We start from the raw sequence: 18,812 nt of genomic DNA, 5'->3' as shown, positions 1-18,812 counted from the left end.
AGGACACAGAGGATTTAGCCCACAGAGCAAATTACAAAGAGGAATGATTTCAGTAGGGATGACCACCCCCAGATGAGAACAGAAATAGATAAGAACTGAACGCAGAGATACAGCTTCAGAGTTTCTTCATTTGCAGGACACGTGTGAGGCAAGACCAAGCCTACAGGTCCCTTCAGCGGCTTTTAGCATGGAGGAACAAGATCCCAACCAGAAAGTTAAAGCTGCTAACGTGTCCTGTAATTGATGCCAAGTGGATGGTCTCTGTCACAAACAAAAATTCTGGATTCTTAGATGGCTCAGAAGTAGGTCCATCTCTTGCAAGCCTTTCCTTTTAAAGGAATCATTGGCTTACATATTTTCAGCAACACTGGAGAAAAAGGAGAGCATCTGACAATTTCCTACTAAAACCAACAGCAGCAGTCAGTTTACCTTGAGGAGATTTTGCTAGTATACGTGTCACAGGACCACTATTTACCAAGACTATTTCAGGTTTAATCAACTTTGGGGGGTTATCAAATTGCTTCCTAGTCAGCATGGACAAAATGTATCTTCACGCAGTCCCACCTTGTACTTATAAGCTTAGTGATGGCTGCTGTCCTCCTGCCTCTTGGGTGAGTAATAAAACTTCTTCATACCCATACACACATTGTATAACCCCAGCCCTACTGCGATGCTTCTGCTATGGCTTAGAGAGAAATTTGGGTTTAGAAAGACTTCCCAAACCATTCTGCCAGTGGCCCCTGCTTAACAGCTCTGCAGGGTTCAAGTCTTCTATGTGAAGACTGATTTCACAATTTCCCAATTTAAAGTGAGTTTAATTGTGCTCTCAGTTACACCTTTGGTAACTCAAATACAGAATTTATCTTGATATTCCTTCTGCAAGACTGTATGCTTCATTAACATTAGGACACGTGTGGTGGTGTGAAATGAAAATATTGAAAAATTTGAAAATCAATCTAAGACCATGAAACCACGCTAGGTTTTCATGGGGGGAAAAAGCTTCAGTCCTGCTAGATTCAGCTCCAGCAAGGCGCATTTCATTCTTTATGAAAGCCTGATTTTACTTCCTTCTAAAGCTTTTATTTGGCTTGAATTTGAATGATTGTATGATTGATTGACAGATGGAAAGACAGACACACAGCCAGAGGGGTGCTATGAGGGACAACCTCCTCTGAGCTGCCTTGGCCAACATTTACCTGAAGCCCATCACCTCTTGCCTGTACTGGATCGCATCTAACCCAATTTACCAAACAATTGGGGGAGCTTGAATTTCTGGCAGAAATCACTAAGCTTGTACGCACGCATTTATAATAAATCTCAACACTCTCTTTTTCACCTTCTTTTTCTGAAATTTTAGTTTTCTGACAAGCTGCCCATTTTCCTTTAATTACACAGCAAACCCCCTACCTTCGATATCCACGCTGGACTCTTTTATCACCACGATATTTATTGCTAACTGACCCGTAGAACCTATTCAGCATATAACCCTCTTTTTTTTTTTTTCTTTTTGACCACAATCCATGTCCCCTGTGTGCATGTGTTTCGCTCGCTCCCTGTATCTCATCCCATCCCATTAGCTCTCTGTGCTGAATAGCCTGTTCCAGGACATCAAACTTTAATTTAAACAGAAGATGATCAATAAGCTTAGCAAATTGCCTATGGCAACATCAGCAGTTTGAATCAAAGGGTTTTATAGGTAATTTAAAGGGCATCCTCATTCACCCCCACAATGTGGTATATACCTATCACTTGCTTTGCCAATTACAGCTCAGTTGGCTGAACAAGAGGAGTAACAGCCTTTTCTCCCCATGTGAGCTGGGAAATGGTACACAGCATCTATTCTAGGTGGTTTTGGTAGCGTATTTCGAAACCACAAAAGGCAGGGTGTCTCGGGGGGAGGGGGGGAATATAACTCACAAGAGTTGTTAACCCCCCCACACACACATCAGAGCTTAGAATCAATATCAGCACTAAAGAAACAGAGATGTAAAAGGAAAATACGTGTGCTCCTCAGTCCAACCCTCTTCTGCTGGTGCTGTGGCTTGGGACCACCACATCTTCATGTAAGGGAGGAGAGACTACATTTTAACCTCTTTCTAGGATCTTGCCAGTTTGATTTGAAGACATCCTAGGTAAATCCACAATGTTTATGTCAGAGAGTTTACGTAAGAAAAAACTACATCTGTAACCACAGTTTTGAAGACGCTTTGTTTGTACCAAGTCCCATGTCCGCTGACCTGGATGATGACGATTTAAAGTTGCAAATACATTTATACTGAACTTTCCTTGAGGACACAAAGAGCTGTTTTGAACACAGTCACGAAGAAAACGAAGCAGCGAGTTGGACTGACAGCTCAATAAAGCCGACAGCTGCCCAACACATGGGTGACGGTGCCCAGCTTCCCTCCATCTTTTACTTGCTGTACCAGCAGCAGGTGAATATTAAACTACTACCACATTGACTTGAGCTACCAGCTATCGTTGTGAGCAGAAGAAACCTGTCACTGTGTATGGGAGAGAGGAAAAAAAAACGCCTTGAAAATGGGGATCAGAGAGCGATGCAGGAGGTGGCTGCCAGCCAGCCCGCGGGAGAAAGCAAAAGCCTCTTGAGAGGTTCTTCTGCGGGATTCATGAAATCTTGTGCTACGGAAGGGGGTTCTTGGGGCACAGGGGAGCAGCGACAAACATCTCTGGCCCATGTTTCAGCCTCATAAACATTGTGCCCTGTTATTAAGTAGCACCGGGGGGCTGATAAGGGCCTTGTAAGAGGGGATATATGGTTCTAAAGGCACTGAGCTCCTAGCTGGCTCTAGGTCGGAAATTACACAATGGATGTTGAAATGTTGGCCTGTTGAAAAGTTGTCATTTGAGTAATGGATGCTTTATTTCCTGTTTTTGCTGAAAGCTAAAGCGAAACATAATTAGCAAGCGAGAAAGCAACCTTGGCAGCCAAACAAAAAAAGCACATTTTGGGCGCCTGAGCCAATTAAAATTGTTTATGTAGCCCCTGAACAATATTTTTCTCCAAATCATTATAACTGAGAGAATTCATCACAACACAGCCAGGCTTGGTGCTCACAGACCTGCTCCTGTGCCGCGCTGTCTGCCGTCAGCTCCCAAGGATGAACTCAAGGCACGCTGCAACGTCCAAGATGCTTGTAGGGATGAGAGAGAAAAGGCTCGTGACTGGAAGGGGAAGGCTTGACTGCCATTTCTTTTTGTTCTGGGTTGATCCTGAGCATACAAGAACTTTAATTTGCCTCCATGATTGAAATGTATATTAATTTTAGATTAAAAGTCTCTTTTTTTTTTCCAGCCTATCTTACATTGCAGAAGCTGAATTCCTCTCCTTTTTATTCTCTGAACTCAGAGCTAAAGAAACCCACACTGTATTCTTTTCGATGCTTGAATCCATACCCTGTTTCATTCTCATGTGGGTGCTCAGAGATTGAGTTTCTGACGATGTAAGGTCTGGCTTCTCTTTTTGCTATATGAGAAAATAATCCTTTAGGAAAAAACAAAAGGTGGACAAATATTACTGTTATTTAGTATGAAGCTCATCTGCTCCTCTCATAACAAATTACGGTGCTTTCCATTTGTCTCTGAATTCTCAGCTTTCATTCCTGGATATGTAGTCATTTTCTGTGCAATATTTTAACGTATTTTTATGAATTGGCCTGTTTTAATGTTCTGTTTGTTTCTGAAGCAAAGTTAAATCTGGTTTTGAAAATGATCCCTGCTGTTTTGTTAAAGTTATACATGTCCTGAAATAAACAAAACTGAAGGGATGGATACAGAGGAGAAACACTTTTTCTACCACGTAGCCCATCACCAAGCAATAAACATGAAATGCATACACCTGCAAAATGAATGTTGCCTGTGTCTAGACTTGCCCAAAGTTGTATTTTTCTGTAAATGTGTTTTGCTTGCTGCCAATTTCTGGCCCTGTTCTGTGTGTGTGTGTTTATGTTATCGAGCATAGCCTGTTTTGTTTTGAGACTTTCAGAAAGAAAAATGAATTGGGTGTGACTTGCCCTGGGAACGTTCTCAAAACAAAACATTGGGTGGGTGTTCAGTCTGTTTTGACTTGCCCTTGGTACAGAGTCTAGAGCACAAATGGGGCGAGCGGACTCGGGGATCGCAGCTGCTGGAAGCAGAAATCCGGGGCTCAGGCTCCAACCCCACTGAATTGAAGTGCTGAGAAGGCACCTTGTTACTTACGGTGCCAGTGAAATACTGGGAGAAGCTTGTGTAGGAGCTGCCCCTGCACTTAAATACAGGTTTTGGCATTTATTTAGTGCTAGCAGCTTATGTATTAGTACTCATAGATTGGTAATCATACAATGGTTTGGGCTGGAAGGGACCTTAAAAAAGGACCATCTAGTCCAAACCCCCTGCAATGAGCAGAGACACCTTCCACTAGATCAGGTGCCTCAGAGCCCCGTCCAACCTGACCTTGAATGTTTCCAGGGATGGGGCACCTACAACCTCTGTGGGCAACCTGGGCCAGTGTCTCACCACCCTCATTGTAAAAAACACATAAATACACAAACTTGGGTGAAGGGAGGAATTAACTATAGTCTTCCAGAACGGGCCAGCATGAGCACTGAATCACCAGAAAAAATAAAGGAAAAGTGGCCATGGTGGCAGTAACTGTAGAGGACAACAGGCACAAATGGAGCTGCGGTGATACTTTTGCAGATACACCAGTGCGGGACGAGGAGGGTGAAATAGGCGTTGCTGTCAGTCATACAGGGATACTTGCCAAAGTGTGTGATGTGTTGGGACAACCACCAACAGGATCTAGGAAAATATGGAGCTTAAGGTCATCGTTATAACTCACCTGTGGTTCATACGGTTGTTATATCTCTGCTGCTGGGTGAGGGTCTCGGCTCAGCCCGTGCTGAGAACTCCGCTTCACGCCTCAGTTTGCAAAAGTGGGACCAGTCGGCTCCTCTGGAATAACCAGACCTGAAGTGCTGGCTGACAAAAGCGGTGACACAGACTACGCTTAACCTGGTGTGAATCCACTTCCCAAAGAAGAAGTCTCCTTGGCATCTTCCTCCAGTTGTCTTACTTTACTCAGAAACATGCTCCTAGGTCCTGAAAATAACGTGTCTTGTCTTTGTTGCTGCTCTGCATAGGAAAAAGAAAGCAACATAAAGTATTAATACTTCTGTTAGCCACAGTCTTACGTACCAAGAACACTTTTGATTCAGAAAATAAGCAGTATTATTTAGTAACAGAGTAACGAGTATGAAATACGTAACGAAACCTGCTGTGCATTTTCTTACCTGATCAAACAAGATATTTTTTTCTATGAAATGTATTAGCCCCGAGGGGGTATAGCGGTTTTCTTTGACAAATGTATCTTGCTGAAATAGTCTGTGATGGGGTAGAAAAAGGAGCAGCCTGGTAAGACCACGATAGCCTACAAAACACTTTGAATGAAACAATTGCTTGTCTAAAAGCTAACGATTTGGTCAAATCATTGCTATTGTGAGATTGTGGGTTTCGTGTTACTGTTATTGTGGCATTAATACACTGAGAAATTCAGATAGTTTATCAGTATCCATTAAGGAATGGAAGGAAATTAGGACAAAAGCCTGTTGTTTATTCAAGGTTGTGTTTTATTTATCCTCTGGCTTTTAAAAGCCTCTTGTTTTATGTGCCTTCTGGGCACACAGGCTTCAATTTAAAAACATCACCGCTAAAACAAACAACCAAACTGACAAAAGTCAGCTCAGGGAGAGCAACTGAGATGTAAAAGCAACTCGGTACTTGCGATACCCCTTGAGGTAAAAGCCTTCCGCCAAGGTTGAAGGATGATGACCCCTAGATCAAACCAAATGGGGAAATCATGACTCCCTGGCAAAGAGGATGTTCTTCCTCTGGCTCTTCAGCCTTTATAGCTGTGAACTCTCGGCAGTCGAGGCTCCTGAGGTGGAGGTCAAAGGGTTGCGTGGGGGATGCGGGACTGGGGGATGTGATCACATCCCTTTGTGTACTGCCACCACGGTAGTATGGAGGCTCAATTAAGTCGTGAGCGCTTCCATGTTTAATAGATGGGAAAAAAACAGGCAGGAAAAGGAGAGATAGGAGGGCAAATATTTCTATTTCTGTGGACAGATGATAAGCACAAAACGTTGTGAGCTTTCTCCCCGACACTATCTGATTTTCCAGCCTCTTCTCTGACAGCTCAAGGCTCTCATATTTTCCTTTTTGTTACCCATAGCTAAACTCGCCAAACAGCAAAATATTGGAACATTCCAAAGTGGCTCATTGACAGAATTTTTTGTTTTCTGTTTTATTGCTTCCTTTTCTGATCCGTCAGGGATTGTCAGAAGGTCTGTGCTGAGGAAAGACTCAGTTGAGTAGAAACAGCTATTAAAATTCTCCTCCAGGAGACTTTCCTGCATTTGTTTTCACAAATTTCACAGCTTCTCCTTCACCACCATCCCATGCCCCCCCACCCACCTGACCAGGGTGGGACCTAGAAGTCCCCACCTGTGCTCCAGCAAGATGGGAAACCCTTTCTGACCTGCCTTCCCTCGACCCCCTCCCATGCTCCCTGGCCATCTCTCCAGAACCAACTGGTGCCTGGGGACCAGCTTACCTGAGATGGACAGCAGCTGAGTCCTGCGTCCAGCGCTGAGAACTGGGAGACCCTTGCAAGCAGCATTTTGCAGGTCTGGGAGGCTCAAGCAGTATCCCAGTCCCGGGAAACCGCTCCAGCAGGGCAACCAACTGTTTGAAGCTTACACACTGATGCTAATCACGGTAGAGAAAAATCATAAAAGCATGTAAAAATCTCTTCTTTGGAAATCCCATATGCCACATTCAGCAGATGTTGAGGCCCCCAGCGAGTCTGAAATCGTTACCTGCTCTCTTCTTTTTTCTAACTGATACTTTTAGGGAGATAGCGTTGCATTTTGTTGTGGGTGGGATTCTTCATTGCTTTGTCTTCTTCAATTAAAATCCTGACATTTTCTTACATAACCAGCCTGAGGATTGACTTTTTTTTACCCTTCTGTAAAAGTCTCTCTATTCCAGACAGTGGCGGGGTTGAGGCTTCAGTGTACTGTTACGAAGAGCTCCTTTTGTGACCGGCCTCGGTGTTACTCTGAGACGGTAATGAGTGATGAGCAACTGTCCCTCTTCATCTGTGTTGGAACAGGAACACATCTTGCAACGGCCATCAAACCGAATGTCCACAGATGCATCAATTTTCCTGGATTCCTGATATCTAAAATAATAATAAAAAAAAGATCTGATCTGAAGACACAGTGAGGAACTTGGACAGAGCAACAGTAGACCTCATCTCTGCACATCCCTATGAACCCCAAAACACACAGCTAGCAAAAGCAGAGCAAAATAGCACTTCAGTAGAATTTAGCTTAAAAGACCAGGTGAGTTTTCCTACCAGATTCTGTATTATTAACCAAATTATGTATTTTTGTTTCTTTTTGTAGAACACGCTGAGGGCAGGCTGGCTTTCGCTGCATACCACTCTGCACAGTTCTCATAGTGTGTTTGTAGGGGCAGGTGCACATGTTCAGTGATAGATGGATGGATGGATGGATGGATGTGTAGGTCTTGGTCAGTCTAACAATCAAATGATATTGATGTACCTCAGGATGGAGAGTAGATGAAATTAAGCTCTGTCACCACCTGGACAGTGTTAAAAGGTCAAGTAGTTTTACAAAAGAACCAACTTTACACCCAGCACTGCCCCTGGGCCGCATTCACAGACGTTGTGGCATGCCTATCTCTTATCAAGAGCTTCCAAGGGAGGAAACCTGGAAGGGAATAAAGGATAGGAACTGCGTCACCCAAGGATCTTCATCATCTTGCTACGCAAGGGCAGTTCTTCCCCTTGACTAACATTGCCTGATGGGGGTGGCTTTCCCAGTACAAACTGGTGGAGCATTCAGGGAAAGGATGGCACCACTTTGCAAAATAATCCTTTGGGTGGAAGGACCCTGCACTGCGTTCTTGCACACACCGACGGTTTTTTTTATGTCGTGTTGAGGAAACACAGCAATGTTTGGAGAAGCCAAGCAGGGAAGCAAAGAGGAACCAGGGCTCTTTTAAAACACTTTGGCCACAAACAAAAGTCCTAAAACGCCTTTTTCTGTGCTCTGTCCCTTCGGCACGGAGGGACCAGCAGCCAATTGCATTATAGCGCTACTGATTACTTATGATTCCCTTCCTGTGAGGACAGGCCCTGATGTGTTGTTTTTTGATAACGCTGGCTCCTTTAGGGCAATAATGCTGGTACAGTTTCCTGCCTAATCGGAGAGCAATTACTGTACCTCAAAAGGGAAAACATTTAGAAGAACCCAGTTTTAGCTCAGAAGTGATAACAGGAACATTTTCTTGCTAAGCCGTGGTTGGACTTGAGCTCATTCAAGCATCTCCCATGGCAACACGTGACAAAAATCAAAGAGAGAGGAGAGGCTGAGGGTTGTTCTTATCTACCATGTTCCTATATGATCAGGATCCCCTGCTGCTCATGTGGTTTGGGAGCTGGGACTTTGTTGGTGCCCATCAGTTGGAAGGGAATATGGAATCTTTTCCCTCTAGGTCCCTAATCTGAATTTGCTCTAGTTTAGGAGTGAACGGCGTTTGCTCTTACTGATTTCTGATCTGTGTTATCTGAGCTAGTGGCCTTGGTCAGCCCTTCACTGATGGTAAGTGACCACATCCAGAAGCAGAAGCCTGTATTTCAGTGGTTTGCAGAGTTCTTGTTGCCTTTGCTTAGCTGGTAAACCCATCGCTATTTTCAAATGAATTTGCTAAACCTGTACAGGAACAAAAATCAAACATTAAAGGGTTGAAAGTCTATTATTCCAGCAGAGCAGTGTAGCCAATGACAGTATTAACCTGTAGTTTTAGAAGGGGACTGGCAAAGAGAATAGCTGGGGAAAAAAATATTCTCTGCTTGGACTTGTGGCACATTTCTGGTGATTCAGTGCTTTCTTTAGGACTCACGCACTCAGGCATTTCCACCTCAGCCTGAGGCGTGTGCTTTTGACCTCCCCGCTGGAGAAGTCTCTGGCTACAAAGGGTGTGTGTCTGTGGTGAGAGAAGCGCTATCTTATTGAAGTCGAGCAGGGAAAAGGAAATGACTCAATCATCAAAAGGCCCTTCTTCCTCAGGGAACTGTCCTTAATCAGTATTATCCCGTTACAATAATACTATTTCAGAAGGACTGTGAACCAGAGCACGGCGTAGCCATGTAAACTGCTTCCTGTATTTGCCAAACAAAACAGCATTCAGCAATTAATAGAATTTTGCTATTAGTCCTGCTATGATAAAACAACAACCACGGCTGTTCATCCTGCAACCCATCTTGGCGCAATCCTTCTCCCAGGAAGAGTCCTTTTCTTTTGGATCTGCGTTTACCTGCTGCTCCAGGAGAGAATAAACAAGAATAAACAAGATTGCTTGCTTTTTGCTTGGCTTAAAGTGTCGTAGCTATGAAAATTGTCCTCATTACCCTTGCAAGAGCTGTTGCAAAGCTTCCTCCTGGGATACCCTGATTAGTCATTGCTTTAGTACTAAGCTGGGATACTTTGTGTTGCTTGCCAGGGATCCTGTGCAATCTCTACCTTTTGGTGCTTGATTATAGGCAGCTCCAGAAGTTGGCAGTGGAAGCCACAGAGTAAAGCAGCGGGTCCTTCAGAGCTCGGGGACCAGGAGTATTAGAGGGGCTCAGCTCGCCATAATTAACTCTGATTAGACACAGCCACAGATGTGCAGCATCTCCGCAACAAACGGACCATTTGTTCTTCTTTGATTTGATAGGAGAGAAGCTCATAATGCGACAAGAAAATGCCACTTGTAACTTGCTCTCCCCTCACCGTTGCCCTTTTAGCGCTGTCACCTCCGTGGCCAAGCACGGAGGATGACTTTTGTATGTGTCTGGCAGGAAAATCACACCAGGGATGAAAGGAAAATTTCTGTTGCTGCGATCAAGCCTTTTGCTGCTGCATTTGTAGTTGTAGTGGCATCTCAGGTCTGATGTGGGAACTGAGACTTCATGGTAGCCGTATGGTTTAACCATCCAGTGAGCAGACAGACTCTGAGCTGGAAAGCTTTCCTAACACTGGCAGGAAGGATGCAACAGGTGAATACAGAAAACAAGTCTGGGTGAATGTTAAATAATAATAGCGGGTAGCTAGATCAGGGTAACACGCGTATGAAACACATACTGGATGAAAAGCGATCTTGTGTAAGTGAATTTTGGCATGGAAGTTTTCAAATACGCAAAGGAATCTCAAACGACAGGTGATAAACCTGCCTAGTGAATCTTGAAAGCATTTTTATCTTTGCAGATGCCAAAAAAAAATAAAATTGAGTATTTGTCCAAAAAATCATTCAGGATGCCCAGCTACCCATGATGACTTCACCAGTGTGGGTTTTACTCCTGAGAATAAATTAGCTGATAACCAAACAGACCGAGTACGGGCATTTCAGTGTGCTTTGTGAATTTTTGCTGTGAAGCCTTTCTGTGCGGGCTGCACAGGCTTAGAGAAGAGTGACTGCCAAGACAGAGCTTTAGCTGGGAGGTTTCAGAACAAAAACATGGAGCCAACCTTTGGGTTTGGCTTTGGTTCTGTGGTGGGGTTGTTTTTTTCTCCCAAATGTAGGAATTAGATGTTGCAAATGCACTAGGATTAGAATAGGAATACAACGGAGAAGGAGAACACGGGTCTTCACTTTTCTTGGAAATACGGGCTACAAACTTCAGCTTCTGCCTCAGCTGGTTCCTGGTTACTGCCTCGATGGGAATGATAAAAATGCAAAATCAGTACAGTGGATCTTCTTATGGCAAGAGATGAAACTAATGGCTTAAATTTATGGCTGATGTAATTTCACTGAAGTCAGTAGATTTACACTACAGAGTCTAACCATATGTTTGGGCTTTTTTATACACGATAAAGTTGAATGATGCTGACGATACTGTGACAGCTGTGATGTCTTGTTTCAACTCCAAAATGCCTCAAAACTTTCCACTGTATAATAATCCAGAGGGGATAAGTGCGGTAACAGTGAAGTTGCACATTTGATGCTCCAGTCTGTATATTGGATTTACAAGAATAACATCATGGAATTTGTCAGAAAAATACTTTCCTTTAAGTACTTTGCATACAAGTAAGATGTGAGCTAAGCAAAAAAACCCCATGTCTGAATTCAAACTGCAAAGTTCAAAAAAAGAGAATGATGGTACCAGTGTAACCCATGTGAGATGTAGCTAATAACAAGAAGTGACAAAAAAGAGATAATTTTCTTAATACACTGACTGCCAGCAAGGGTGCTGAGCTCTTGCTGATCTACCATGCTTTACGTGAACTTCTGGGCATAAGTTGACAAAAGCAGAGGTTAAAATTCTCTGCATTGGATAAGGTCTTATCTTTACGTTGCTTGGGAAAACAACAACGGATTTTGGGGGGCATTTGGGACTCTGTTCAAACACCACTGAAATCAAAGGGCTCTTTCCACTGGTTTTGGATTAGAAAATAAACTGATGGGGTGAGGAAGGATCGTCTTTGAAGGACTCTGGAGATGTTAATTCAGCTCTTGGCTGTGCCAGAGGTTCCCAGGGTGATCTTGGGAAGACTGCCTCATCTGCCTCTGGAAGTTTTCCACTTGTGTAGCCAAATGATACTGCTGCCTTTCTACCACCTTTTGCCTGTCCTTGGAAACTGTTTGTGTACGATCCATCTCAGACTCGTGTTTGTACAGCATCTATCACACTGTGATCCCAGCCGAGGTAAAATTAGAAAGAAGGACATCGGAATGAATGGAATAAGAGATTTGGTGGGAAGAATGTTAATTATGAAATATTATTTCAAACATGAGCAGTTCAACTAGCAAAATGTTAGAATATTTTGTACTGCACTAGCACTCTTCATTTTAAATCCTTAAGTCAGATTGGTCTCACTTTCTGTGCTGGAGTTAAAAACCAAGAGACGTATCAACAAGAACATAGCTTTAATGAATTCTTCCTTAAAATTTCACCAAGTTAAAAATGTCCACTAGAGGATTAGGGAATTTGAACTTTTGGCTTAGTTGTGATCACACAAATACTTTTTTATAATCCATTATAAACAATTATCCATGTCTTACGTTACAATCTTGGAGGTGAAAAAGAAGACTGGGATTTCATATTTTGGTGTGAACCTGAAACATGCAGTTTCTGAAGATACAAGACTAGATTTTTCTGCTGAATCCACTGCTATAAATATGAATGACACTTCTAAAACCAAAAAACATTATGGCTGCAACTTAAAGATAAAACAGGGTCAAGGTTTAGTGAAAGAGAAAATTCATTATATATTCAATGAAACAACAACAAAACGGGAGCATCAAGAACATCAGCGGGGCTTTCCAGAATTTATTTTGGTGTTTGTGTGAAATTGTGCAGACAAAACACCATGGAAAATCCTAGATATGTTGCATTCTTTGACCATACTGCAATCATATAGCTGAAAGCCATTCAAAGAAGTAGGTATAACCAAAATTATAAATCCCCCGTCAGTTCTCCCTGGACTGGATTGTAGCCAGCATCTCTTGGAACTAGCTCAGGCTTTTGGGAAGGTGAAAGGTGGGGTGATTTTCAACCTAACTAGACTCAGATATCTCACCTACTGTCCCTGCCTCAAAGTTGGCACAACCACAGCAAAGCTCCATTGAGCTACTTCATACCAGCACTGGAGCGGTGGTAAGCAGCACAAGAGCCCACCACAAAACAAGCCCTCCTTGTTTGGAATAAAAAGGCAGCAGGTTGTGACTGCTCCTTTCCACTGAGGTACCCAAAGGATGAGTCTGGCACCGTCCTCCATCCTTTTGACAGGAACAAGCTCGCTCTCCATCTTGTCAGTAGCATTACATTCGGCATCTCCAGGGCTTGATTCAATAGCAGGATCCCGAAAGGCTTCCCATTTGCTGTTGCTGCCACATATTATCCACCGAATCAAAATCCTTAACCTCCTTCAAACAGCTTTCTGTGAGATGAGTCAGTAATTAACAATAGCAGTACCAGCAAGCCTGGGAGATTGTTTCTAACAAGCAGGCACATTTTAAAGGAACAGTGAAATTTTTGGGGGGCTATTTGAAGAGATTCTGCCTCTTCATTAGAATATCAGAAATAACATTCTTATTTCTGCATCTCTCACCATTCTCCCCTTAGTTTCACCAGCCTAATTGGGATAGGAGCTCTTGTTCCCCTCTAAATTTGCTAGCCATGCGTCCCATAGACACATTGCCTTTCATAATAAATCATGAGCAATAGGGATCCAAATGTGCTTAATGTCTGTAATCACCCAAGGCAGATTTGCAAATGAAACCTTTGTTTATTATGGCAACTGATCAGGAAAATCTTCTTTCAAGATAATAACGTTAACTCCGAAAGAGCAGAGGCACAATAAATCAAAATCTTTGGCAATACAAAGGGAAAAAAGCGGTTAGCATGCTTGGACAAAAGGTACAAGCCCAGGTGGGTAACTATTGCACCTAACATGATACAAAGCCAGTCTTTCCTGGGAGTAAAATGATGTTTGGCAAGATAGCAACTGAGTAAAAAGCTAACATTTTTCTAACTTTAATGGCAAAGAATACAAAGGGTCAGATCCATCATGCCTTTGTTAAACCAAGTCCATAGAGACTTTCCTTGACACAACCAGATCTATCAAAAGAGGAAGAAAACACATTTAGCAGCCAGTAGTAACAGATTCTTGTCAGGTTCCCCAAAATTACTTTGAAAATATCTTTTCTTCAATGCTAGACTTGTCCCTGGCTATTAAACGTCTGCGCAGTTGTAGAATACATGAAAGATTACTTGGTGATAAAACTCAGAATAAAATAAAAGGTTTTCTAGTGCAGGCTGATAACGCATGTACACACCTAGTAAAATAGATCCCCTTCTAATGGTCTTGTAAGACAGCAGGAAAGAGACTCTTTCTGTATCATCACAGCAGTCTGTAGAGGCGTCAGCTGTCGGGTGGACACCTATTATACCAGCCATGTCATAAAAAACGGTCGCTGGCCTAAAATATTTGCAGACGAAAGCCTAGTCCTACAAAGATTCTCATAATGTGCAAATATTCAGGCAGAACTCAATAGGGTTGCATAAAATACCTTTGTTAATTATGTGCCTGAGTGGTTGCAGATCAGGAGCATATATGGTATAGATATCGATAAGCAGAACATCAGTTTTCTCTAGAATCTCAAAACTAGAATCATAGAATGGTTTAGGTTGGAAGGGACCTTAAAGCTCATCTAGTTCCAACCCCCCTGCCCTGGGCAGGGACACCTCCCACCAGCCCAGGTTGCTCCAAGCCCTGTCCAACCTGGCCTTGAACACCTCCAGGGATGGGGCAGCCACAGCTTCTCGGAGCAACCTGCGCCAGGGGATCACCACCCTCAGAGTCAAGAATTTCTTCCTGATACCTAATCTAAATCTCTCCTCTTGAAGTTTGAAGCCATAACCCCTCATCCTATCACTTCATTCCCTTGTAAGAAGTCTCCCTCCAGCTTTCTCATAGGCCCCCTTCAGATACTGGAAGGCCACTATAAAGTCTCCGCAGAGCCTTCTCTTCTCCCAGCCGAACACCCCCAACTCTCTCAGCCTGCCTTCACAGGAGAGGTGCTCCAGCCCTCGGATCATCTTTGTGTACCTCCTCTGTATTAGTATTAGTACTAGCAAGTATTCAAAAGAACTACTAGGGTGGAATATCTAAGAAAGGTAAAATACATACAACTGAAATAAAATCACCTACCCAATAGAAGTGCAGTGACAACTACATGGAGTGAGAAATATTCAGAAAGAAGGGTTACAAACCTGTCACCCACCTTGCTAGTGGAAAAAAAAAGATGTTATGGGAAGAGAAGGGGCTTGTGGTGATGTTCTGGATTAGCACAGAGGGACTAGGAGCCACGTTGCTGGGAATACGGAATGGCCTGCCTGCCTATCAGCCATCCAAAGCGGCTGCCCTCGAAGGCGGTAGGTACCTGTGAGGGTGTGAGCTCCCAGAAGATGGTTGGTTGGTGTTCCCACCAGGTCCTGGCTGTGGGAAGCTGAGAAGAAATCAACTCTATGTATGGTATTCCCTTGAGGTCCTTCCTTAGAGGGTAAAAGCTTTTGAAGAGGGATGGTGGGAGGACTAAAAGATATTTCTGGCACATCTCTGACTGACAAACGAAACCGCTAGAAGGCAACCTCATCTCCTGACAATGTAGTGACAGCGATCAGTAGAAATATGCAGCACTGCTGGTCCAAACCTACCATCCCCACCTGAGGCCATCCTTCCCCGAAATTCTGTGGGCATAGGGCTGCAGGTCTGAGCTTCCCAAACACGCTGCAAAATTGTCCCCTGAGTGGACACCCCGTGTGTCGCTGAAGAGCAGCTGAAGGAGCTGATAAAGTTACTTAACAACAGAGCTGGAAACACAAGGTATCAACCCAGCTAGCGAAGCTCAGGCAGATGTTGCCGAGTGCTTTCTCTGCAGCTTAATGATAATGAGGAGACAGCTATCCCTCCTCCCATATGCCCTGGCATCTCAAAAAGAGCGAGCGAAGGAGGAGGAAAGGGAAAGGCTGTGTGGTCAGCGGGTGGGGTGAGACCACCACCTCTCACGCATCCTTATCGGCCTCCACAGAGACACAAACACTCCTTTCACGAGGGTGTGTAAAATAGGCTTCAAAGTGATAGCAACGGAACCAACCGAGAAATGGCCACTAAAAAGAATTGAAAACAAAAACTTGGGGTTTTTTTTCTGCTCTCTTTTTTTTCTCTAAACCCATCCTGAAGGCAGAACTGGCAGCCCATGGCCCTGCATAATGAAACGTCCATGTTAAGCAAGTCACTTTTGAGTGTCCCTTTCTCTTATTTTTGGGAAAGGACACCCCTGTACACCCTTCCGTCAAACGTCACAGTATGTGTCACATATCTATTTCACACTGACAGTGAAAAAGGGAAGTGTACAAAATGTACTAAGCTCTGAGAAACCCCAATACTTGCTCTGCAAGTTGCTGATCGTCCTCATCTCTGTTGCAGTGAGAGCTGCAGGGGCTTAGCATCCCCCACTGAAGGCACACACAGATATACTAAAGTAGGGGTTCACAGGAGGGAAGGGGTTCTTGGAGCTCTGAAAGTGAAAATATTATGGGCAGGGGAAGAGAGGGAGAGAGAGGAGGGGAAAGTAAAAATGAAAGGAGGTGAAGGGAGCTAGTAGAGAGAATAGAGAGAAAAGCTGAGGAATGAGATGCTATGTATGATTAAGGTGAAAAATGTAGCTGGAACACAATGAAAAGAAACCACGTGGTTTACTGTCACAGAAGTAATTGAGTGCATCTGTTTTTATAATCAACCGTGTTTATAGGAACAATACACAGAAGGACTTTAAAACTCAAATCATAAATACTTCGTGCTTCCCCCCTCCCCCCCCCATAAAAGAGATGTGAATAATAATGAACAACAGGAGAAGTCACAGTAAAGTCAAAGTCACGGTCCCATCTGCCCTCTGCATAGTACAAAAGTAAGCTGACATTTCATGACATTGCAAGAAAAAAATTTTTTTTAATGGCCAAAGATTTTATTTTCTACCCAATGAACAGTTGATCTATGTAACTTGTTGCCATGATGTTTAAAACTTGGTACACACAAAGATTTCAGACTGGATCTGACAATACTTGTAGAAATAATAAATGCATTCCCATACACACCCGCTGAAAAAAAAAAAAAAAGTCCTATTTTTTTTAACTGTTTGGTTACTAACAGACAGACATTAAGAGGGAAGTGTCCTGGTGGTTGGTTTTTTTCATTCCACAGTTGCCCCCTAAACTGTTGAGTACTCTTTCCACCCAGACTGTCGTTATTCACAGGGAAGGGGTCCATGAGGATGAAATCTGAAAGGCTACCATAGTATGATTCTTCCATTTTTAAAGAAGTGAGTGTAACAGACATCGCTTCAAGAATTAAGCCATACTTTCTTGTACAGTGGTCTCGTTATATCTCATGTGTTAAAGTAAGATCAGTACTTGCTGAAGACCCGCAAGAAACACCTGTTAATGGCAACGATGCTGTTACTGTGAGTTGGTAGAAATGGGTTGGGTGTTAAGCGTGAAGGATCAAACACAGCATTGGCATGGTGAACATCTTTGTACACGAATGATTTAATGACACTTCGCAAGAACAGACTTGTCAACTTGTAAGGCAGTGCTGAAATCAGTATTTAGCCAGGATCATAAGAATAACCAGAGCAGTGAATCAGTTAAAAATGAGAAAGGTTGTGGAGCGTGTACAAAAATACAAACAGTTGTGGGAGCGAGAGAGACTACCAGGTGACTAGCTGAAGGCAATAGTTGTCCCAGTCCTGGCAAAAGGAGATCCTGCTGATCAAAATAATTATGGAGGTGAAAGCTTATTGTCAGTACAGAGAAAAATTTGGATGAAGGTAATAGTCAACAGATCAAAGCTGGTTTTACAGAGAGTAGTGAGAGAAAAACAGTGTGGCTGCAGATCAGGATGAAGTTGCATTAATCAGATATGCAGATTTTTACAGTTGATGGGGAAAAAAAAAAAAAGGAAGAATGGAGTTTGAAAGTGCTTGTTATTTCCTTGATGTTATGAAGGCATTTTATTTGGAAGGAGCCATTACAGAACGCAGCAAAACTGATACAACATTCAGATAAGCACGTTGGCAGTACAAATGCTGGGAACTCCTGCAGTGCTATAGGAACTGGCAGAAAATTAAGCACCTGGTTCAGACCAACTCTGGTATGAAACAAAGGACTAGGAATTTGCCAGCGCTTTCATCACGCATTTCAAATGGACATTAGGATAGTAAATGAGTTGAACCATTTGACGACGGAAGATCTAAATTTCACATTATGCAAATGACATTGCATAATTGTCAGACAAATGAGGTAAAGTTGATTCACTCTGCTAATTGACAAAATTGCTGGAGTCATCTTGCGTTTTAAAATCCATCGATATGAGAAAGCGTTTCTGTCATGGAATGAATAGGCATTTTTTTATCTATGCCTAGGGAGTTTAATTGGTGCTAAGGAAAAGGAGGAAAAAGTAAAAAGATGTGCTTAGCAAAAAGCTGAAAACATGAAAGCAGAAAGACATGTACTGAAAGACAGCACTAATGGTCTATAGGCCAGAAGCGGCTGCATTAAATAAGAGAGATCTGACCGCTGCTGATGCAGGAGCTCCTCCAAAGGCAGTGGGCATTACGCAGCATAAGAATGATGGAGAAATTAGGAGCAGGCAAGGATGCCAAATCAAGGTTTGGGACCAACTACGGTGGAAAAACGTGATGATGATGAGGGATCCTGGAGAAGGGAACTGGATGAGAGAACGCCGAAGACATTCCTGCATGCACACGGCTAAGGGCTCAACCGACCCCCAGCCCCACGGCCAGACCTTTCCGACGGGAACAGGATTGAAATGGATTTGACGAAGGCATAAGCTCTAGACAAGGGTGTTATATGACTCCTGAGCCTGCAAAAAAAATGAGCCAGGAAAGAAGATATATTACAGTCTCTGCCTTGGCCAAATTCCAACTCAGTTAATTACAATCTGCCTTTTAAAATTCCCCCTGAAGTTTCAGCTAGATAATATATTCTTCCATGCATGTCCTGTGAGGCCGAGACGTGTCGCAGCCCACCACTGAGCGACCGTTTGCAGATAGCACGATTTCTGTGTGCAACGCTTATGTTAGGTGAAGTTTGTGAAGGCCTTGGGACCCTTGAAAATGAGAAGTGCTTGGCAGAACGAAGATGATGAAACCATAGA

The 18,812-nt window shown here is 43.2% G+C and overlaps 1 protein-coding gene across 1 annotated transcript in view; it reads left to right on the top strand.

Moving 5' to 3' along the window:
- The first annotated feature begins 14,962 nt into the window (after nt 1-14,962).
- CAPRIN1 (cell cycle associated protein 1) overlaps nt 14,963-18,812 on the top strand; it is a 54,465-nt gene continuing 50,615 nt past the window's right edge. Inside the window, exon 1 of the mRNA XM_009886290.1 lies at nt 14,963-15,010. Coding sequence (XP_009884592.1) covers nt 14,963-15,010 — 48 coding nt within the window. The remainder of the gene's footprint in view (nt 15,011-18,812) is intronic.

This window comes from Charadrius vociferus, unplaced genomic scaffold (assembly GCF_000708025.1).
Source record: "Charadrius vociferus isolate BGI_N301 unplaced genomic scaffold, ASM70802v2 scaffold115, whole genome shotgun sequence".
In the NCBI taxonomy this organism is placed as follows: Eukaryota; Metazoa; Chordata; class Aves; order Charadriiformes; family Charadriidae; genus Charadrius; species Charadrius vociferus.
Note: the sequence above shows the minus strand (reverse complement) of the source record. Positions and strands in the feature narration are given on the sequence as shown.